The sequence below is a fragment of the Gorilla gorilla genome, chromosome 13 (genome assembly GCF_029281585.2).
Source record: "Gorilla gorilla gorilla isolate KB3781 chromosome 13, NHGRI_mGorGor1-v2.1_pri, whole genome shotgun sequence".
Classification (NCBI taxonomy): Eukaryota; Metazoa; Chordata; class Mammalia; order Primates; family Hominidae; genus Gorilla; species Gorilla gorilla.
Genome location: NC_073237.2, coordinates 94,549,359 through 94,572,570, shown reverse-complemented (window position 1 = coordinate 94,572,570; position 23,212 = coordinate 94,549,359). Strand labels below are relative to the sequence as shown.

General features: G+C 47.0%; 1 protein-coding gene and 1 pseudogene across 3 annotated transcripts in view; one reads left to right on the top strand and one right to left on the bottom strand.

Annotated features, from left to right (window-relative positions):
- Positions 1-534: 534 nt before the first annotated feature.
- The window catches only part of TBC1D2 (TBC1 domain family member 2), a 57,978-nt gene continuing 35,300 nt past the window's right edge, over positions 535-23,212 (top strand). The window contains exons 1-3 of one of the 3 annotated variants that reach the window (XM_004048336.5): positions 535-2,793; positions 6,053-6,194; positions 13,820-13,955. In XM_004048336.5, coding sequence (XP_004048384.4) covers positions 2,425-2,793; positions 6,053-6,194; positions 13,820-13,955 — 647 coding nt within the window. In that variant the 5' untranslated portion in view covers positions 535-2,424. The remainder of the gene's footprint in view (positions 2,794-6,052; positions 6,195-13,819; positions 13,956-23,212) is intronic. The other 2 variants (XM_055350036.2, XM_055350037.2) reach the window with 2 other exon arrangements.
- On the bottom strand, positions 22,237-23,195 carry LOC109028153 (ADP-ribosylation factor-like protein 8B; annotated as a pseudogene).

The following is a 23,212-nucleotide window of genomic DNA, read 5'->3' as shown; positions in this document are numbered from 1 at the left end:
TTTAAAACAGGCCACCACTTGAGTTTTTCTGGTATACGTAATATACTTATAATTATAATTATTCTTTCAAATATTTATCATTGCCTAGCTAGAAAACCTAGAACAAATAAGGTATGCTGTTTGTTTTATTAAGAGGTTTTAAAAATCAGGAATGGGGCCAGGCACTGTGGCTCATGCCTGTAATCCCAGCACTTTGGGAGGCCGAGGCCGGTGGATCACAAGGTCAGGAGATCCAGACCATCCTAGCCAACATGGAGAAACCCTGTCTCTACTAAAAATACAAAAATTAGCTGGGTATGGTGACGCGTGTATGTAATCCCAGCTACTCGGGAGGCTGAGGCAGGAGAATGGGGATTGGAGAGCATGCCACTGCACTTCAGCTTGGGCGACAGAGCGAGACTCTGTATCAAAAAAAAAAAAAAATTAAAAGAAAAAAAAAAGAAAAGAAACTGGCTGGGTGCGGTGGCAGGAGAATCGCTTGAATCCGGGAGGCGGACGTCACGGTGAGCCGAGATCGCGCCATTGCACTCCAGCCTGCGCAACAAGAGCGAAACACTATCTCGAAAAGAAAAGAAAAGAAATATTTTGTCCCACATTCTGTACTAAGAGCTTTACACATATTATTTTATTTAATTATCAAAACAACTCTAAGGGTAGACAGGTGTAGATTCAGGTTTTGCGGGGACTGGAATTAAACAGCATTAAGGGCCTTCTGATTTTAAAAAAATTACAAAATTATGAACACAAAATTAGGTATGACGATGGTTATTTAGAGTGAGAAAATAAATTGTAAATTATAACAAATGAAGAGCTCTCTGGCATTTAGGAGAAATGCTCCCTGGTTGCAACTTCCCACCTGTTAGACTACAAATCCCAGAGACCCATGCAAGTGAACATAAATTTCATTAGCTTCACCGTAAAGTTGTCTGGTGGCGGGTTGGGGGTGGGTGGGAAGAAGTGTTATCTCCATTTTTAGGTTGAGTAAATCACTCAGTATTGCAGAGTGGGAATCTGAAAATTATGCAAATAGACTCTAGAGCCCTCGCCTTTACCCCCACCCTGCTTCTTGTCAATATCACTGAGTGTGCATGAGGGTCTCGTTAACGATGGCTGAGGGGGAGACGATGAAGTAAGAGGAAGGGCTGAACAAAGGACAAGAGAAAGGCGGAAAGAAGCTCCTAAAGAAAGCTGGACGGAATTGGGCTCTGCAACCCTAATGGAGAAATGCGCCTTAGGAGGGAAGGGGAGAAGTTTAAGGGGAAACAGGTAAAATGAGGCAGAAGTTGAGCAAGTTAATCAAACCCTAAATTACTTTATTTATTTACAAAACAGCCTGGCGCGGTGGCTCTCGCCTGTAATTCCAGCACTTTAGGAGGCCGAGGCAGGAGAATCGCTTGAGGCCAGTTCAAGACCCCCCTCTCTGCAAAAAACAATTTAAAAATTAGCCGGGTGTGGTGGTGCGCAGTTGCGGTCTCAGCTACTCGGGAGACTGAGGCGGGAGGAAGGCTTGAGACCGGGAGGCGGAGACTGCAGTGAGCTCTGATCGCGCCACTGCACTCCAGCCTGGGTGACAGAGCCAGACCATCTCTAAAAATAATAATAGCAATAACAAAATAAAAATAAATGTACTGCACCCAACTATGCCCCAGGAGTGGCACTGGGTTTCCGCAGCGCAGCGGCCGCGCCTGGGCGCCCCAAGCAACACAATCAGCGCTGTCAGGAGGCGAATAGGAGCCAGGACAGAGAGCTGGGGAGGCCACCGCGGTCAGGCGAGGGATAAGAAGGCCGTCCGCGGCGTCATTGACGGGGCTGAAGGAACACCAGGAGAAGAGTGACAGACAGCTCCGGAGCCGCGCTGCCCGGGCGACGCCGGAAGAAGGGCCTCCCAGCGGTCTTCCTTTCAGCCAATGGCCGCGAGATGCGCCGTCCGACGGTGCCCCGCGCGGCACAGGGAGGGAACAAGCAGCCCATCGGGTGCAAGAAAGCACTATCTTTCTAGGTGACTATGCGAACTACCAGGGAAGTGTAGCTAGGGACAGGCTTCTCTGCCCGCGGTTAACCTAACTCAGTGCCACCACGCCTTTAACCTGAAGCCAGGGAGCACGGCTGCCCTCAGTAAAGATGGCTGACTGGCGCGGAGAAAAAGCCGGAAGCAGCCGGGCCTTGCGGGGAGCCGACTGAGCGCTGCGGGGGCGTGGCCTGGCGGTGGAGGGGCGTGGCCAGCCGCCGTAACCTGGGTTTGCGGTCTCTGAGGCGCGCGCACCGCACTCGGTCCCGACTCTGTGGCTTCCTGGGGGCGGGTTCGCCGTCGGCCCCGCCCCCGCCCAGGTGTCTCCCTTTGGGAAGCTGCCCGCCGAGTCTCCGAGATTTGTCCTTGGTGGTCCCGCGGACCCCTCGTCCCTCCGCAATCTCCGGCTGGCAGCGATGGAGGGCGCTGGGGAGAACGCCCCGGAGTCCAGCTCCTCTGCCCCTGGGTCCGAAGAGTCTGCCAGGGATCCACAGGTGCCTCCTCCGGAGGAAGAATCGGGGGACTGCGCCCGGTCCCTGGAGGCGGTCCCCAAGAAACTCTGTGGGTATTTAAGTAAGTTCGGCGGCAAAGGGCCCATCCGGGGCTGGAAATCCCGCTGGTTCTTCTACGACGAAAGGAAATGTCAGCTATATTACTCGCGGACCGCGCAGGATGCTAATCCCCTGGACAGCATCGACCTCTCCAGTGCAGTGTTTGACTGTAAGGCGGACGCTGAGGAGGGGATCTTCGAAATCAAGACTCCCAGCCGGGTTATTACCCTGAAGGTAAATTCCTGGAACGACTTTCTCCTTTCCAGCGGCGTGAGGTCCCCTTTTCGCAGGGCAAGGCTGGGCGCGAGTGTGAGGTGGACACAGTAAATTGACTGGAACTGTCGTCACCGACTGTTCCAAGAACTTTGTGCTTTGCAAAGTGCATTCCCACCCATTTCCGCATTGGGTACCCACAAGGCAGGGAAGACAGACCCATTTTACGGATCAAGAAACTGAGTCAGAGGGAGATGAAAGGACTGGCTCGAGGTCCATGCGTCTAGAGAGTAGGGTAGATTGGAATCCCATAGTCTTTCTACCTCTCAGTGCCGAATCAAAACTTTTACTTTTGGGTGTGCCTGACTGTGCAGTTACCTTAACTTTCTTACCTGGGACCTAAGTAAGTCAAAATATGGTCTTTGCAATCCTCTCTCAAGGCCAGGATTCTGATTCCCATTTCTTGATGTTTTGGCCAAGGTCAGTGAATGCTGAGAAGAGACTGGCAGGGATTAGGAAAATAAACACTTAGGTTTCACTGATCAGCCTAGATTGTTCATCTAGGCATGCTTAAGCCTGTTTTCCTATCAGAAGCAAGAGGTAGGTTTTATCATCATGTTTAACTGAGAAAGCCTAAAGCAGTAGAAAGGCCACATTCTTTGAAATCAGACGGGCTTGGATTCAAATTGTACATTTGCTACTTACTAGCTGTGTGACCCTGGACAAGTTACTTAACCTCTCAGAACCTAGGTGGTTTGTAAGCATTTGACACATCACAGGCATGTACAAATTGTTGAATTAATTGCATCACCTAGAATACAGCCTGGTACCTAGTGGGGGGGTACTTAATAATTTTTTGTTGCATAAGCACACATGCACACACAAGGTGATGGAACCAAGGTCAGAGTGCTAATGTCAAGAGGTGTCCCATAACTTAATTGGAAAGACAGATCTGGGCTAAGTGTTCTATGGGCATCAGAGAAGAATGTGTCAGGAGATAGCCTTCCCCACCCCATCCGCATCTTTCCACCCCTCCAACCCCACCTCCAGCTAAGTGGGTATCTGTGGATGCCCATGGGTTCAGTTCTCCTTTACTGACTGGACTTGGTGGGTGACCAGGCTGGGGGACTTGGTTAAAATAATGAAACTCAGGAATCCCTGGCCAGGGAAGGCATTTTCGAGGTCATGTGGTTCCCGGGTCTATGTGTCTCTTCCACAGGTTGACTGCTGTATGCAGGGTCTTCAACACATGGTCTTTATAATAGTATTCCATTGTTCCTGGCTCTGCGCTTGGCTCTGGGGTGTGGAGCTAATGCACCCCCGCCCCTGGTTCTCTGACAGCTTAAAGTCTGGTGGGAGAGACTGAGGGAGAACCTGCATGCACCCTAAAATGTTCTGTAGAGACATGTGATAAGTCTGTGCAAGAAGGTGTGGTGACAGGAGGAGTCAGTTCCACCAAGTGGAAGGGGCTAGCCAGAAAGGCATCTGGAGGAGGGACACACCCAAGGCTTGAAAGAAGAAATAGGTGGCAAGCAGACAAGAGGGAGAAAGGTATTCCAGGCCAAGAGAGCACCATGAGCAAAAGTAGGAAACCATGATACAGCCCTGAGTGTCCAGGCAAATAACATGAGCCAGAAAAACAGAGGGGCCCAAAGGATGGAGTTGAAGAGCAGAGGCCGAAGGGTGGGGAATTCGCAAATTAGGCCAAGTAGCAAAAGCTCAGTCTGACTATTGGATAGAGAAGAAACTAGGGGAAGGGCAAGGCTGGTACTCAGGGAGCCCATCAGAAGGTGATCAGGAGAGAGTGACAGCTGAACTAGAGCTGTGGCTGTGGGGAAGGGGACAATGGAGGTGTCTCGGGATAGTAGGGAAGTAGAATGAGGGAGATGTCAGAAGTGGCTGGAGTAACTGGCCAACTGCCTGGTTGGGTCAGTCACTGACAGGAGGGAACTCAGGATGAGGAGCCCATGGAACATCCGGGTACATGTCCCCTGCAGGAGACTCTCAAGTTCCAAGGGGACAGGGACCATGTGTGTTGGCTCACCTCTGTATTCAGTGCCTAGCACTATCTCTGACACATATGTCAATGCTCAGTATACCCTTGTCAAATGAGTCAATAAAATGGGGTATTTGGGTTCGGCTGGAGCTCATCAGCATTAAGGTCATGGGGAAGACCTGGGAGGTGCTGCAGTCTCTCTGAGAGAGTGTATGGAAAGAGAACACTGGTGGGCATCATTTATCTTATTGATACCTCTGTGACAGGCTGAGGGTCGCTTTCACAGACTCCCCCCGGCATAGTGCACACCAGTGAACCCCTGAGATAGGGAGTTTGCCTCTGTTGCCATGTAGCCCGCTGCTGTTCTCATGTGGCCTTGATTGCAGGCAGCTCTCTGAGAATCCCCATCCACGCCCGGTGAGCTGTTCATCTTCTGCAGTCCACCTCAGCTGATCTCAGGCCTTCTTTACGAAGCCACTAATCTCCTGGCCATAAAATCCAACTTCTAGACCAGGGTTCTGGGACTAGTTCTACCACCACATGCCTGGGCAACTTCAGAGGTTTAGTTTCTCCATCTGTAGAAAGGGGTGCTCACTCCTGCCTTGCCTCCCTCCTGAAGAATCCAGGAGTTATTGGATGTGAAAGTGGATGTTTGGACCAGCCGCCAGCCAGTGCTGGGAGACTAATGACCAGCATTTACCATGAACTTGTTTGGAGGGCCAGAGCACCTGGAAGGTGCCACCATGTTGTCACAATGTGCATGTGGCTTTCCAGTCTCCATTCATATCCATGATTCCAGTGCATCCCCAAAGCAAGAAGGATTACTCCTATTCCACAAAAGGCAGCAAAGACTTGGAGATGTCACACAGAGATAGTGATGGTACCAGGACCCCACACATATCAGAATTCAGTGCACCTCCCCCTCTCACAGCGCCTCCAAATTCCTCTATCCAGTGAGCACATTTTGAGCACCTACTGTGTGTGTCAGATACTGTGTGATACCCTTGTCTCATTTCATCCTCATCATTGTCCTATGCAATGAGACTTATTGTCACCAGAGTACAGATGAGGAAACTGAGGCCCAGAGCAGCTAAGGAACCTCTGAGTGGGAGACCAGAGCCTGATGATCTTCTGTGGCCAGGAAGCATACATACCTACAGTGACCCCTTTTTTTTTTCCTGGGAAAGAGAGCATTCCTAAGCCTCCCACGACCTTCCCCTCTTCCCGCACCCAGTGCCACTCTGCAGGCACAGGGCCTTGCCAACTAATCCTTGTGCTTCTCAGGCTGCCACCAAGCAAGCGATGCTGTACTGGCTGCAGCAGCTGCAGATGAAGCGCTGGGAGTTCCACAACAGCCCGCCGGCACCTCCTGCCACCCCTGATGCCGCCCTGGCTGGGAATGGGCCCGTCCTGCACCTCGAGCTAGGTACCCAGTGGGCTACCCTCCTGCCTGCACACCCAGGGCTCTGGTGATTAAGCCTTTACCCTCCTGCTGGGAATGAGCGGGAGGAGCCCTCTGCTAAGGAAGCAGAGAGCCAGGGATATGACTCAGGATTAGTTAGGGCAAGAATTTGGGCTGAGGCCAGGCTGCCTGGATTCAAATCCTAGTCCTATATAACTTTAGGCAAGTTGTTTAACCTTTCTGAGCTTGTTTCCTTCCCCATAAGATGAGGTTTATAAATTATCCCTACTTCTTAGGGATGTTTTGAGGATTAAATGAATTCATATACCTAAAATGGTTAGAACAATGCCTGCACATGGTCAGAACCCAATACTTGTGAGCTACTATTGCGATGACTATTATGGAAGGCCTCAAGAAATCAAACTTTCACAGAATCGCTGTGAGGAGGGTTAATAAGAAAATGCAGTGTTGTAGATTTGTGTCGTGAGTTGGGTAGATCAGTGACTTTTTTTTTTTTTTTGAGATGGAGTCTCACTCTGTTGCCCAGGCTGGAGTGCAATGGTGCAATCTCGGCTTACTGCAACTTCCGCCTCCCGGGTTTAAGCAATTCTCTGCCTCAGCCTCCTGAGTAGCTGGGATTACAGGCACGTGCCACCACGCCTGGCTAATTTTTGTATTTTTAGTAGAGATGGGGTTTCACCATCTTGGCCAGGCTGATCTTGAACTCCTGACCTCGTGATCCACCCGCCTCAGCCTCCCAAAGTGCTGGGATTACAGGCATGAGCCACCACGCCTGGGCAGATCAATGATTTTTATCGCTGGTGTTCCCATAAGATAGGATCCTTTTCCCCCAGATGACTCACAAATGAAGTTTCTTGATCCCAAATCCTGGATCATCCCAACGTGGAAGAGTCCGGGAGACCACACCCTCCCACCCCCATGCTGCAGCCGGGAACATGATTGGCAGGTTTTAGGATCGGTATGGACCACCTCACAGCTGCCCCTGCAAGAACGTGGAAAATCAGGTCCCAGTACAAAGCCACACTGTGTCTAAAGTGCTTCATGTTCAGTTGACAGGGAGGCCAAATAGGCAAGGGCAGGACTTGTTACCAAGTACCCCCTGGACCTCTGTACCTGGGTGCTTTGCATGTCCAAAGCTGAGTACATCTGCTCCAACCCTTCTCCCCATTTCCCTTCCCTCCTCTCAGTAGATTTCCCCCCATGTACCCACTAGTAGTTGCCCTCCACCCTTCCTCAATTCCAGCCAGTGAGTCCAGTCAATCACTGTGCTGGCCATTTTTGCCCTCTGACTCATACATCAGACCCAGGCCTTTCTCGCTGCCACTGCCCAGGTCAGACCTCATCTCTCAAAGTCACAGTGGCCTCCTCTCCAGTGTCCCCATGTGGAGGCCGTGCCAGAACCCATCCCCTTCTCTGCAGCCTGAGTGAGCTTTCTTAAACCTGACCCTGAACCCGTCACTGCCATCCAACGCCACCCACCACCCCACTTCTGCGCTCAGGGCTCATCCCTCCTGATCTCACCTCTGCCTGCTCCCCCAGTCCCCACCTTGGGCTTGATGCTTCGGCAGAGTCTCTGCTCTCTCTCCTTTGCCTGGCAAATTCTTGCTTATTCTCTATGGCCAAGCTCCGGCATTGCCTTCTCTTCTTGCCAGTCTCCTCCTGGAAGCCTTCTCAGACTTTGTCAGCTGGATTCTCTCTGGACCCTCAACACTTTTTTCAAACGCTTCAAGGGAGACCTGTTCCATTGTGTTCTGTTAATAATTACCCCTGTCCTTGTCCATCTCCACCCGCTAGCCCTTAAGGGTGGGGACTGTTTTTTTGTTGCCTGTGTCACCTCCCTGGTGTCCTGCCTGGCACATTGGATATTTGTGGAGTGAATATGTAAGTCAATACACTAAACTTTATAATTAAATGAGGAAAGGAATGTAAACCCCTTAGCATAACCTCAGGCACATAGTAAGTGCTCAATACATGGGAGTTGTCCTAATAATATTGTTATTCTATGTCTATATGTCTGTGCATAGAACACACCCATGCTATTACTATCATAGTAGTATATACACAAACATATATAGGTGCTGTTACTATTATAAGAACTGTTCCTTTTATTCTTAATAATCATTAGTAATTTCTTTGGAGTTTCTTTTGAAGGGTTTCTTTGCTTCTGCTCCAGTCCCCACTCCCCATCTGCCAGGGAGCCAGACAACCCTGGTTTTGCAGAAAACTGCAGCCTGGGTTGATGCTGCTGCAAAGATCAGCGTCAGACTAGAGGCCAGCAGAAACCTCTGCAATAATAGAATTCCTGTGTGTCTTAACTGAAATTTGAAGAAGCAGATTGTGGAAGAACAGCTCTGGGATCCTCAGACCTCTTCTGCTGTGGGGAACCTGTTGCAGGTTCTTTAATTCTGCGGCTTTGCTTCAGCACACACGGCGGGCCTCTTCCAGGCCAGCCCCTGCTGTGGGCATTGGAGAAAGGGGTGGAGTTGCTGTGATGACCTGGGTTCTAGTCTCCTGAGGAGGATGCTGCCTGAGACTCAGGAAGCAGGGACGTGAGCTTCTCCTCTTGAAGCCTTTCCTCGCCTTGCAGCAAGCCTGCACTCTCCTCCCAGACCCAGGGCCTGGCAAAACCTTCCCAGCCCACCTAGAAAGATGTTTCTGGTGTCTTGGGCAAGTCAGCAAGGCCTGGATTAGCCATGTGGAGCAGGCTGCCCCACCTCGCCCGCCTCCACCCTTCCTGAGGAAGCAGCAGCCCGCTCCCAGGTCATTGAAAACCTCCTGACCCATGTCTGACTTTGAGTCAGAGACTTCTGGTAAAAAGTGTCTCGTCACTGCTCTTGAGCAATCTACAAGACATGTTCTCTCCTGCTTTTAAGGATTTACAACTTTATTTTATACTTTACCTAAACAACGGCCTCTGCAGAGCCAAGAAAGATCAAAGGGAACCCACGAGATTTATAATAATAAGAACAGCAAGTTGCCACAGTAAGCTACAGTTTACAAAGGACCTGTATAAATGTGTACCGTCATGAAATATGCCTGCTGCCCCAACACTTTACATGCATCATCTTATTTAATCCTCACAATAATTTTATAGGGTAGTTAGTGCTATTTCCATTTCATAGACCAGGAAACTAAGGCTCAAAGAGGTCAAGAGACCTGTCCTAGGTCATGTAGTAAGAAAACATCAGTGCTGAAATTCAAACCCTAGGCTGCAGACTCATAACCTGCCCTCCGAAAGCTAAGGGGCAACCAGGCACTCGTCCAGGGCCCTCTAGGGAGGCAGTGACCTCCTGGGTCAGGCCCTTTTTTTGTCTAGGCAGCGACTTCTTCCCACTGGTGGTGGGGCAACCCTCAGAGCTCACATAAAAGGAGAATTACAAATGAATGCTGCTGAAAATCCTCTGTGTGGTCACTCATGGAGGGCATTTCTCCAGGGTGCCCCAGACTACAGCCTCAGGTCATTGATTCTGCCTCCTGTGGGAAGTGCTGGTCTCTGTTGGGGCATCGCCATCCTGTGCCGCCCGTGCCTTGCACACTTCTTTGCATTGGGAGCTTGTGCCTTCATGGGCAGCCCCTCCTGTCTTAGATGATCTGCTTGTTAGAAAGGCTGCTCTGATAAGCCACATTGTTTAATAGGAAAAGCAAAAGTGGGGACGTGTTTGAGTCTATAACGGTGTCACCTGCTAGCTTTGACTTTGCCACAAAACTCACCCTCTCTGAGTGGCTATTTCCTCATTGGTAAAACCCACCAGTGATGACAACCCCCAGGACTTGGCTCTGTGTAGTCTCAGAGTTGATCTAGGGCCACAGGTGGCACTTACAAGAAAACAGATATTAGCAGTTAGGGAAGTACTGCTAAGATATCAAAATCTTAGAGAAACTGTTAAGTTTTTTGGTTTGCTTTGAATGAAGGAGAATAAGATGGTTAAAATATTGATAAATAAAAAAATTTTATTTATTTTGAATCAGTTCAGAGTCTGGCTTAAAGGTTACTTTGAAAGATGTGAGTCCACGGTATGGGGCTTTATGGCTTTTTTTTTTTTTTTTTTTTTTGAGACAGAGTCTGGCTCTGTCACCCAGGGTGGAGTACAGAGGCGCGATCTTGGCTCACTGCAACCTCTGTCTCCTGGGTTCAAATGATTCTCCTGCCTCAGCCTCCCAAGTAGCTGGGACTACAGGCGCGTGCCACCACGCCTGGCTAATTTTTTTGTATTTTTATTAGAGACGGGGTTTCACTGTGTTAGCCGGGATGGTCTCAATCTCCTGACCTCGTGATCCACCCACCTCGGCCTCCCAAAGTGCTGGGATTACAGGCGTGAGCCATCGTGCCCAGCCCACCTTTATGGCTTTTTAAACATTTTTGTATACATTAACTCTGAAGGAGACAAGGTAGAGAGTATCCTTCTTGTTTTTTTTGTTTGTTTGTGTTTGTTTTTGTTTTTTTTTTTTTGAGGCGGAGTCTCGCCCTGTCACCCAGGCTGCTGGAGTGCAGTGGTGTGATCTCGGCTCACTGCAACCTCCACCTCCCAGGTTCGAGCGATTCTCCTGCCTCAGACTCCCAAGTAGCTGGGACTACAGGCACACGTCACCACGCCCAGTTTGTTTTTGTATTTTTAGTAGAGATGGGTTTCCCCATGTTGGCCAGGCTGATCTTGAACTCCTGACCTCAGGTGATCTGCCTGCCTTGGCCTCCCAAAGTGCTGGGATTACAGGCATGAGCCACCGCGCCCAGCCCTTGATTTTTTTTTTTTTTAATGATTTGCAACCAGGTCGCAACACCCTCCCCATGGAAACAGGGCCCAGCTACAGATCTTCTACCCAAAGCCAGGTTTGGTTCTTCAGCCTCCTGCTCAAACCCCTAGGAGCTCTGGTTTCCATCGCGATGAGATCCAGCCACTTACCCACACCCCTTTCTATTTGGCCTTCCCCACCCCATCTTCCCAGCTTCCTCCCCGCAAACTCAGCTCTGGGTCTGAAACCCCTTGCTGTTGCCTGTATGCTTGGCATAGAAAGATCTTTCCTGGTTCCTCCTGCAGATTCAAATCAACCCCAGTCCTTAAGGCCCAGCTGCAGTGCCCCTCCTCCAGGAAGTTTTCCCTGACCTGGATTGGAAAGACTCTGTCTCCACCTCCCAGAACTGCCCCTACCCCAGCACCTGACCCCAGGTGTGCACTTCTTCCCCTTCCCTGCTCCTTAGACTTTGAGTTTCTGCTTTTATTCTTCTCACTTTCTCCAGCCCCACTCGCAAGCCTCAGGGTAAACACCCAGTCTGTGTTTGGTGAGAGGATTCATGGAAGGGAGGGCCTCAAAGATCTCTCATTTGAGGAGTATGAGTGCTGGCCTACCTGCCAGATCTGATGGAGCCTGTTAGGAATTTACAAATACACTGTCTGTTGTTTGAACTACTGCTAAGTTTCTTTTCTTAGGTAGGTTGAACAGCTCCCCCTGACCCCCATCATTATATTTAATATTTTTATACCCACACCCTTTTGCAGATATAGTGCAAAAACAAATCTCCACTCCTAAATATTTCAGTCTCCCAGTAAGAGGGCTCCAAGTGGAAAGTGTCTGCTGCCCTGGTAGGTCTCAGGGGCTGTCTAATCAAGCTCATACCAACCCATAAGTGGTCCTGGCTCTTTTCTCCTTTTTCTAACACTCAAAGTTAATTTCTAAATATTTCACCTCCCCTCTCTTATACTTCAAATAATTTCTTTGGCCTTGAAAGCTTGCTTAACATTAAACATTTTCAAGTCACTCACTGTAGAAGAATCATTGTTTAAACAGAACATTTGGAAGACTAAAAAGAAAAAGAACCTGTAATCCTATCACCCAGAGGCAGCCAGTATTAACCTTATGTTATGACCTCCTGCCTGCCTTTCATTTAAACATATTTCAGATCATATAATAATATAAAATGTCCTACTTTGTTTTTTGATACTCAGTAGTGTGACCCTAATATTTGCCTGTGTTTTTAAAATCTCTGTATAAACATCTATTTTTGATAAATACATATTCTTTTTCTGTTTATAAAGTAACCCATGTTTATTGTAGAAAATTTGGAAAAAAACCAGTAAAATACGATGAGAATAGCCTGCTCACTGCAAATCCCATCACGCAGCTCAAACCACTGTTAAGATTTCTTTGAGACTTTTTCTGTACAACTGAGATTATACTATAACCCCAATTTTTTTTTTCTTTTGAGACGAGGTCTTGCTCTGTTGCCCAGGCTGGAATGCAGTGGCACCATCTCCGCTCACTGCAACCTCCACCTCCTGGGCTCAAGTGATCCACCCACCTCAGCCTCCCAAGTAGCTGGGACTACAGGCACGCACCACCACACTCAGCTAATTTTTCTGTTTTTTGTAGAGATGGGGTTTTGCCATGTTGTTCAGGTGGTCTCAAACTTTCAGCTCAAGTGACCCACCTGGCTCAGCCTCCCAAACTGGCAGGATTACAGGTGTGAGCCACAACATCCAGCCTTCCAATTTTTTGTTTGTTTTTGTTTTTTTTTTGTTTTGTTTTTTGAGATGGAGTCTCACTCTGTCGCCCAGGCTGGAGTGCAGTGGCACGATCTAGGCTCACTGCAAGCTCCGCCTCCTGGGTTGAGGCCATTCTCCTGCCTCAGCCTCCCAAGTAGCTGGGACTACAGGCGCCTGCAACCATGCCTGGCTAATTTTTTGTATTTTTAGCAGAGATGGGGTTTCACCGTGTTAGCCAGGACGGTCTCGATCTCCTGACTTCATGATCTGCCTGCCTCAGCCTCCCAAAGTGCTGGGATTACAGGCGTGAGCCACTGCGCCCGGCCCAATTTTTTTTTAATCTGGCTCTTTCCACTTAATATTCCATACAGGTTTCCCTGTTTATAAGTATTTATTCACATTGTTTTGAATGATTAATATTCCGTCATATGAAGACATTCTGATATACTTAACCTATTCCCAAGTTTTTAGATCTTTTCCAACTTGAGGCTATTGTGACAATGCTAGAAGGAACGAACCTCTTGGCACATAAAGTTTTGTCTGCACTTCCATCTTTAGGATGGACTCTCAGATGTAGAATTAACTGTAGGTCTGCCTTTTTTTTTTTTTTTTTTTTTTTTTAGACGGAGTTTCACTCTTTTTGCCCAGGCTGGAGTGCAATGGCGTGATCTCGGCCCACTGCAACCTCCGCCACCCAGGTTCAAGCGATTCTCCTGCCTCAGCCTCCTGAGTAGCTGGGATTGCAAGAATGCGCCACCACGCCTGGCTAATTTTGTGTTTTTAGTAGAGACAGGGTTTCTTCATGTTGGCCAGGCTGGTCTCTTAACTCCCCACCTCAGGTGATCCGCCCATCTCAGCCTCCCAAAGTGCTGAGATTACAGCATGAGCCACCGCTCCCAGCCAGGTCTGCATATTTTTAAGGGGTTTGCAGGAGGGCTGTACCAGCAAAATGCATCATTTTACTGGCTGCAGAACATTTTGTGAAAAGCCTATTTTGCTGCTGTTAACCTACAGGGAGGGCCTGCTTGCCCCTGCAACTCTCCAACTCCAGCCTGTTCCCAGTCAGGGCTGCACCCATAGCATCCCACCTGACCTGTCTTTCCAAGTGCAGTGACCCGGCTGATTGATTTCCCTTTTCTTTGTTCCCAGGGCAAGAAGAGGCAGAGCTGGAGGAGTTCCTGTGCCCTGTGAAAACACCCCCTGGGCTAGTGGGCGTGGCAGCTGCCTTGCAGCCCTTCCCTGCCCTTCAGAATATTTCCCTCAAGCACCTGGGGACTGAAATACAGTAAGTGCCAGTGGAGCTGAGGGGCTAGCCAAGCTGCAGGCAGCCCCTTCAGTGGAGCTCGACCTGCTGTGATTCTCCTACAGGGAGATGGGCCCCGGGAGAGGGTTATGGGTTTTATTTTCAATTAATCACATCATCACTTTAAAATATTACATTTGGCCGGGTGTGGTGGCTCATGCCTATAACCCCAGCACTTTGGGAGGCCGAGGTGGGCGGATCACTGGAGGTCAGGAGTTCGAGACCAGCCTGGCCAACACAGCAAAACCCCATCTCTACTAAAAACACAGTAATTAGCCGGGCATGGTGGCAGGTGCCTATAATCCCAGCTACTCAGGAGGCTGAGGCAGAAGAATCGCTTGAACCCAGGAGGCGGAGGTTGCAGTGAGCCGAGATTGCACCATTGCACTCCAGCCTGGGCGACAAGAGTGAGACTCTGTCTCAAAAAAAAAAAAAAAAAAAAATTCATTGGAAAAGTAGTACATGTTCATTATAGGAAATCAGAAACATCTGGAAGGGTATAAAAAATTACCCACTGGACGAGGTGGCTCACAGCCTGTAGTCCCAGCTACTAGGGAGGCTGGAGCAGGAGGATCACTTGATTATAAGTAAAGTATTTTTTTTAATTATCCATAATCCTACCACCCAGACAAATATTCTTAGCATTTGGTATATTTCTTTCCTCTACATTTTCTATATACATATTGCATAAATGAGATCATATTGAATGTGATGTAGTGATGGTTTCACAAATGTCTATACATGTCAAAAGTATCAAATTACTCATTTTTAACTTGTGCAATTTATTGTGTCAATCATATCTCAACTACTTTTTTATTTAATAATATATTATATGTATACCTTACTATTGTCAGGCTTTGTTTTAGATAATTTCTAAGAAGGTAGCAGTATGGACCAGGCGTGGTGGTTCATGCCTGTAATTGCAACGCTTTGGGAGGCCAAGACAGGAGGATCACTTGAGGCCAGGAGTTCAGAACCAGCCTGGGCAACTTCTGAGACCCTGCCTCTACAATAAGTAAAATGAAAAGTTAGCCAGGCATAGTGGCATGTGCCTGTAATCCCAAGCCCAGGAAGTCAAGGCTGCAGTAAGCCATGATCATACCACTTCATCCTAGCCTGAGCAACAGAGTGAGACCCTGTCTCAAAAAAAAAAAAAAAAAAGGCAGCAGTGTGGCCTGGGCTTTGGAAACAAACTGCCTGGGTTTGTATCCTGGCTCCATCAGTCATGGCTGTGCTGCTGTTGGCAAGTTGTTTCTCAATGCTTTTCTTACCTTGTTAGTAAATGTAAATACAACAGCGCTTGCCTTATAAGCTTAGCATGGTAATTAAATCGTTTAATGCATGCAGACTGCTTTAGAACTGTGCTTGGCAGTCTTAAGCATGCAATACATATTAGCTGCTGCTGCTATTGTTACTCTAGTTGAAGGGATGGAAACTTTCAGGAATTCAAACTATATCCAATAGTGATCCTGTTTGGCGTTTCTTTTCTTTTCTTTTCTTTTCTTTTTTGGAGATGGAGTCTCGCACTGTTGCCCGGGCTGGAGAGCAGTGGCGTGATCTCAGCTCGCTGCAACCTCTGCCTCCCGTGTTCAAGTGATTCTCCTGCCTCAGCTTCCATAGTAGCTAGGATTACAGGCACCCACCACCACGCCTGGCTGACTTTTTGTATTTTTAGTAGAGACGGGATTTCACTATGTTGGCCAGGCTGGTCTCAAACTCCTGACCTCGTGGTTTGCCCACCTCGGCCTCCCAAAGTGCTGGGATTACAGACGTGAGCCACCACGCCCAACCTGGGCATTTGTGTTCCATGTGGACTTCAGATGAACTTAGAGCTCTTAGAAGGCAAAATAGATTGCTCACGGGACTTTGATAAGGGACCCCTGGTTCTGTATGACTCAGGCAGAGTATTTCCCTCTGCTGGCTTCAGAGTCTGAATTTGCTTGAGTGACTAGGAGGGTGGTGACGTCCTTTCCAGGAGAGAATCAGGTTTTAGGGAAAAGACAATGAGTGTTGTTTGGGGTCTGCTGGCTGGAGGTAGAGCTCCCCCACAGGCATTTGGATGGAATGACCTGGAGCCCAGGAGAGAGATCTAAGCTCGAGAGAGAGGCTTGATGGGTATAGGGCATGGTTGAGCCCTCCAGGGTGAGTGGATGTGGAGGGTACCCTGCAGGAGATCACCTGTTGGGAGGAGCTACAGGGAACTGGGTGCATTGGGAGCATGCTGGGGTAGAGAGGGGGCCTGAGAAGTCCAGCTATCCAGCCAGCATGCACCCAGGGCAGTCTCACCAATATTAAACTGAGTCCATGCCTGATAGAGGCCACAGCAGCAGAAGCAGAACATAGAAAATGCAGAGACCAAGAAAGGAAGGAAGCTTCAGAGGGTCATAGAGCAACTTCCCTCCTGTAACTTGTCATAGCCCACAGAAAATGCCAGGCTAATTTGCAAGAGAAGTGCCCTGGGCTGCTGAGAGCCCCAGACAACTTGGTGAGATGAGAGCTGCCTTTGTGTCCTACACCCTTGTGCTCTGGCTGGTCTTGGAACTCACTGTTGGCGCTGCCATGAACCCGGGTCATACTCAGGGAAGGGGGTAGGGAGCTTCCTGAGCACTGTGTTGGGTGCTTTATGCTCTCGAGTTCTCTAGACAAACCTGTGAAGTGGTATCATCACATGGTTAAGTCCTCAAACCATGGAGTTAGACATCCAGGGCTGCTCAGCCCCGCTGCCTACTTGCTCTGTAGTTTTGGTTACTTATCCTCTTCGAATCTCAGTTCTCTCCATCCAATGAGGGTGAGAATAGTATTTACTTCATTGGTCTTGGGAGGATTAAGTGAGTGGAATGCATCATAGTGTTTCACTTAGAATTTGAGCCATGGAAGGGTCCATACAGTGTTCATTATGGATATGTTTGACATCCCCATTGCAGATGAGGAAACCAAGGCTCAGGGAGGATAACTAGCTTTCCCAAGGTTATCCTTTCAGAACAAGTCTTTAGGATCACCACTCCCATGCTGGCCAGGCCTTGCAGGCCTGGAATTAAACCTAAACAGAAAATGGTCCATGAACTGCTCCAAGCAAAGTTGATAAATTTATGAAATGGAAACAGCTCTTCCAAGCATAGTGGTTTAGCTGGGTGGTGACCAGCCGGACCATTTCAGAAGGTAGCGAGCTTCCCATTCCCAGAGATGTGTGCTAGGGCTTAGAAGGCCTTTCGCTGCCCTAAAGTTGTGGTTTCTGTGCTTTCCCACACCCCAGGGGTGACTGCTTATCAGACCCAGGACATGTCAGGGAGGGAGCAGTTCCTGGTTAAAGCGTGGGCAGCAGTGATGATTACCCCACCTAGCCAGTGCCTCTAGCTATAGGGATGTGGCCTTGTGTCCCTCTCCAACTCATGTGACTTGTGGTTTGTGAAATCCATGTAACAGGGCTCAGCACAGGACCCAGCATAAAGTGATGCTCAGTAAATAGTAGTGCCTATCATGATCATCATGATTCTCTTCAATGGAACTACATTCTTGTATTTTCAGATGGGGAAAGCAAGACTGGGAAAGGGAAGTCACTAGGCCAAGGAGCCAGGGGCTCTCCTTATAACAGGACACCTTAGTAATTACAGCAAAAGATCAGGTATTGGGAGTGCTGAGTTCTAATTTCTTCTCTGCTCTTAATTCAACCGATGAATTTTTCCTTCCATCACTCAGCTGTACTATCCATGAAAGTATAATCTCATTATTTTCTTATTCTGGGCCCAACTGTACAAAACACACACACACACACACACAAACACACCTGGATCTTGTTTTAAACTAAGTTTGAGATCAATAGAGGTTCTTTGAAAAGAGCAACAAAGTTGACAAACCTTTAGCTAGGCAGACTGAGAAAAGAGAGAAAACTCAAATTACTAAAGTCAGGAACAAAAGAGAGCATTGCTACCAACCTTACAGAAACAAAAAGGATTATATGAGGAATACTATGAACAACTATGTGCCAACAAATTTGATAACTTAGATGAAAATGGACAAATTCCTAGAAAGACACATTTACTAAAATATACGCAAGAAGAAAATCTAAAAAGACCTAATTACATCATAGAGATTGAATTAGTAAAATAAATAAATAAATAACTACACGTGAAGAAAAACTCAGGACCAAATGACTTCACTGGTGAAGTCCACCAAATATTTAAAGAAAAATTGATACCAATTCTTCACAAATTCTTCCAAAATATAAAAGAGGAGGGGACACATCCCAACTCATTTTATAAGACTGATATTATTCTGATATGAAAACCAAACAAAGATATCATAAGAAAGATACAGACCAATATCCCTTATGAAGGCAGATGTAAAAATTCTCAACAAAATACTACCGAACTGAATTCAGCAGCATATAAAAAGGATTAATCCACGATAAAGTAGGATTTATCTTAGGAATACATGGTTGGTTTCACATCTGAAATTCAATTTATGTAATACACTACATTAATAAGAAGAAGGTGAAAAACCACATCATTTCAGTAGACTGAGAAAAAGCATTTGACAATATTCAACACCTCTTTGTGATAAAACCTCTCACAAAGACTGGAAAGGGCCAGGCGCAGTGGATCTTGCCTGTAAACCCGGAACTTTGGGAGGACAAGGTGGGAGGATTGGTTGAGGCCAGGAGTTTGAGACCAGCCTACAAAAAATTGTAGTGAACCCCATCTCTACAAAAAATTAGCTGGGTGTGGTGGCACACACCTGTAGTCCCACCTACTGTGTAGGCTGAGGTGGAAGGATCACTTGAGCCCAGGAGGTCAAGACTGCAGTGAGCTATGAGCATGCCACCACACTTCAGCCTGGGTGACAGAATGAGACACTGTCTCTAAATAATAGTAATAAATAAATAAATAAATAATTTTTTAGAAAGTCTAGAAGGAGGCCAGGCACAGTGGCTCATGCCTGCAATCCCAGCACTTTGGGAGGCTGAGGTGGGTGGATCACCTGAGGTCAGGAGTTTGAGACCAGCCTGGCCAATATGGTGAAACCCCATCTCTACTAAAAATACAAAAATTAGCCGGCCATGGTGGTACAGGCCTGTAGTCCCAGCTACTCGAGAGGCTGAGGCAGGAGAATTGCTTGAACCCAGGAGGTGGAGGTTGTACCACTACACTCCAGCCTGGGCGACAGAGCAGCTCCGTCTCAGAAAGCAAAAAACAAAAAACAAAAAAACCAAGTAGAACGAAACTTCCCCAGCTTGATAAAGGGAATCAATGAAAAATGCAAAGCTAACATACTTAATGGTAAAAGACTGAATATTTTCCCCCTAAAATCAGGAATATTCAACATTGTTCTGGAGGCTTTAGCCAGGCCAATTAGGCAAGAACATGAAATTAGGCATCCAGATTGGGAAGGAAAAAAGTAAAACTATCTTTATTTGCAGTTGACATGATATTTGTTTACAGAAAATCCTAAGGAAAAACTATTAGAGCTAAGAGATTAGTTCAGCAAGGTTGCAGGATTCAAGATCAATATAGAAACATCAGTTGTATTTCTATACACCTGTAATAAACAACCCAAAAATAAAATTAAGAAAACATTCCATAACAATATTAGAAAAAGAATTAAATATTTAGGAATGAATTTGACATAATAATGCAAAATGTGTGCTCTGAAAACACCAAACATTGTTGAAAAAAAGGGCTTAAATAGCTGGAAAGATATCTCATGTTCATGGATCAAAAGACTTAATATTGCTAGGCTGAGCGCGGGGGCTCATGCCTGTAATCCCAACACTTTAGGAGGCCAAGGTGGGCAGATCACTTGAGGTCAGGAGTTCAAGACCAGCCTAGCTAACATGGTAAAATCCCGTCTCTACTAAAAATACAAAAATTAGCTGGGCATGATAGCACATTCCTGTAATCCTAGCTACTTGGGAGGCTGAGGCAGGAGAATCGCTTCAACCCAGGAGGCAGAGACTGCAGTGAGCCATGATTGCGCCACTGCACTCCAGCCTGGGCAACAGAGTGAGACTCTGTCTCAAAAAAAAAAAAAGAAAAAAAAAAGACAATATTGTTAACCTATTAATCTGACAATACTTCCCAAATTGATCTACAGATTCAATATAATCACCATCAAAATTCTGGTGGCTTCCTTACAGAAATTAACAAGTTAAACCTAAAATTCAAGATCCTGGAAATTCAAGAGCCCCAGAGTACCCAAAATAATCTTGAAGAATAAAAAAAGTTTGCCCCGTCTCTACTAAAAATACAAAAAAAATTAGCCGGGCATGGTGGTGCACGCCTGTAATCCCAGCTACTCAGGAGGCTGAGGCAGGAGAATCGCTTGAATCTGGGAGGTGGAGGTTGCAGTGAGCCGAGATCGTGCCACTGCACTCCAGCCTGGGCGACAGAGCAAGACTCTATGTCAAAAAAAAAAAAAGAAAAAAAAAAGTTTGAAGACGCACTCTTCCCAATATCAACACTACTACAAAGCTATAGTAATCCAGACACTGTGGTGCTGTTGTAAGGTGCACTAAGTGGGGTGCACTCTGATATTTTCCTTCTTTTTTTTCAACAAAGCCTGACTTTCTTTTCTTTTTTTTTTTTGAGACAGTCTTGCTTTGTCACCCAGGCTAGAGTGCAGTGGCGCAATCTCCACTCACTGCAACCTCTGCCTCCCCAGTTCAAGTGACATTTAGCAACTCTCCTGCCTCAGCCTCCTGAGAAGCTGGGATTACAGGCATGAGCCACTACGCCTGGTTAACTTTGGTATTTTTAGTAAAGACGGAGTTTCACTATGTTGGCCAGGCTGGTCTCGAGCTCCTGGCCTCAAGCAATCCACTCGCCTTGACCTCCCAAGGTGCTGAGATTACAGGCGTGAGCCACTGCACCCGGCCAAAGTCTGACATTCTTAACAGATTTTATTATCTTGACTGGCATGCTTTAAATTCATAAAAGCTTTGGAGAAATAATCAATTCCCAACCCCATGAAAAGTATTTTGAATGAGGAAAAAAAAAATGGAAGTAACGATCTACACAGATACAAAGCATGCCTTAGTTCCTCCCATATCCCCAACTGCTATTTTGTGATAAAGAATTCTCAGAAAGCAGTGTTTTTAATACTCATCAAGTAGAATCTCACCAGTGTAAAGAACCAACAACATTGATCTGGTGCCTCTGCTCACTCTTTGCAGACCATTTTTGGATTCCTAAGGTGTAATTATACATTTCACATACATTTGTGAGATAAGATAAACATTATGTTTATATCCCACATGAGCCAGGCTTAAAGGTTTTCTAAAAACTGTGTGTGGCACTAGAAACTTCATGCTGTATCAAGTCAGTATCAGTATCAAGCTACTGGACTCTATAATGAAATATTATAGATAAACATTTTTACTGAAAACCAATATAAAAATCTGGCCCAGACCAGGCGCGGTGGCTCATGCCTGTAATCCCAGAACTTTGGGAAGCCAAGGTGGGTGGATCACCTGAAGTCAGGAGTTTGAGACCAGCCTGACCAACACGGCAAAACCCTGTGTCTACTAAAAATACAAAATTAGCTGTGTGTGGTGGCGGGCACCTATAATCCCAGCTACTCGGGAGGCTGAGGCAGGAGAATTGCTTGAGCCGGGGAGGTGGAGGTTGCAGTGAGCCGAGATCGTGCCATTGCACTCCAGCCTGGGTGACAGAGTGAGACTCCATCTCAAACAACAACAACAAAAATCTGGCCCAGAAAGACCAGGATGGAAATATGCAATCTTCTTGAGTTAAGATGGTCAAGTGTTTTTTTTTTTTAATAAATAAAATTTTAAAAAGCTCTATATAGTTTAAGACAATATGTGTAAGATATGTGTATGTTTTGTATGTGCTGACTTGATCATGACAACTCACTGATTTTTTTTTTTTTTCTTTTGAGACGGAGTCTCACTCTGTCACCCAGGCTTGAGTACAGTGGCGCTATCTCGGCTCACTGCAAGCTCCACCTCCCAGGTTCATGCCATTCTCCTGCCTCAGCCTCCCAAGTAGCCGGGATTACAGGTGCCCGCCACCACACACGGCTAATTTTTTTGTATTTTAGGTAGAGACAGGGTTTCACCGTGTTAGCCAGGATAGTCTCGAACTCCTGACCTCATGCTCTGCCCACCTCGGCCTCCCAAAGTGCTGGGATTACAGGCGTGAGCCACCGTGCCCAGCCGACAACTTGCTGATTCTTATGAAGGGTTAGGGATACACATCTTCAGCAATGCACATGAGAAATAAACTCTGAAAAAGACAATTTACTGGGGTTAGGAAGGACCGTATTTTGGGAAGTGCTTTAGAGAAACAGACAATAATTCTAGGATTATAGCTGAGAAGCATTGGAAGACTTCAGGAGATGCTTCAGCTTCTAGATTTTGAATGTCGAATAAATCACTGAAGTGTGATACCTACATTATCCTTTTCTTTGCAAAAAATTGAATAGTAGCACATTTCTTTATCCTGAATAGCAGACATTCATTTTTTCAATTAGCTGTTTCTCATCCAAGGCATTAGGAAGATCTCTCTCTTGCTTCCAAGTACTAGCACTGGAATTCCTTGTAACTGTGGTTTATCTAGATTATGTAGCTCATTTCTCAAGGCCTCTATCTTTTCACGATCTGCACCATCTGTTTTGTAAACAATAGCGTTGACTCCTAAGCAATATAGTTCCTACATGCTCCGAAATTGGGGTTGTCCTCCTATGTCCCAGATCTTTTTTTTTTTTTTTTTGAGATGGAGTCTCGCTCTGTCATCCAGGCTGGAGGTGCAGTGGCATAATCTCAGCTCACTGCAACCTCCGCCTCCTGGGTTCAAGCGATTCTCTGCCTCAGCCTCCCGAGTAGCTGGGACTACAGGCATGCGCCACCACACCCGGCTAATTTTTGTATTTTTAGTAGAGACGGGGTTTCACCATCCTGGCCAGGCTGGTCTTGAACTCCTGACCTCGTGAGCCACCCACCTCGACCTCCCAAAGTGCTGGGATTACAGGCGTGAGCCACCGTGCCCAGCCATATCCCAGATCTTTACTGTGATGTTACCTTTAGTTACTTTCCTCATGTCGAAGCTCACTGTGGGTATCATGTTTTCACTAAATTGACCTGACACAGTGATATTCACAAAGCTGGTCTTGGCCTAAGTCCTGTAGCCCCACAAGCGTCAGTTCTAGCTCCTGCTTCCAAAAGAGCAAATGGAACTAGTACAGCAGGCAGGAGATGCGCACCAGCATGACGACCACTGGGAGAG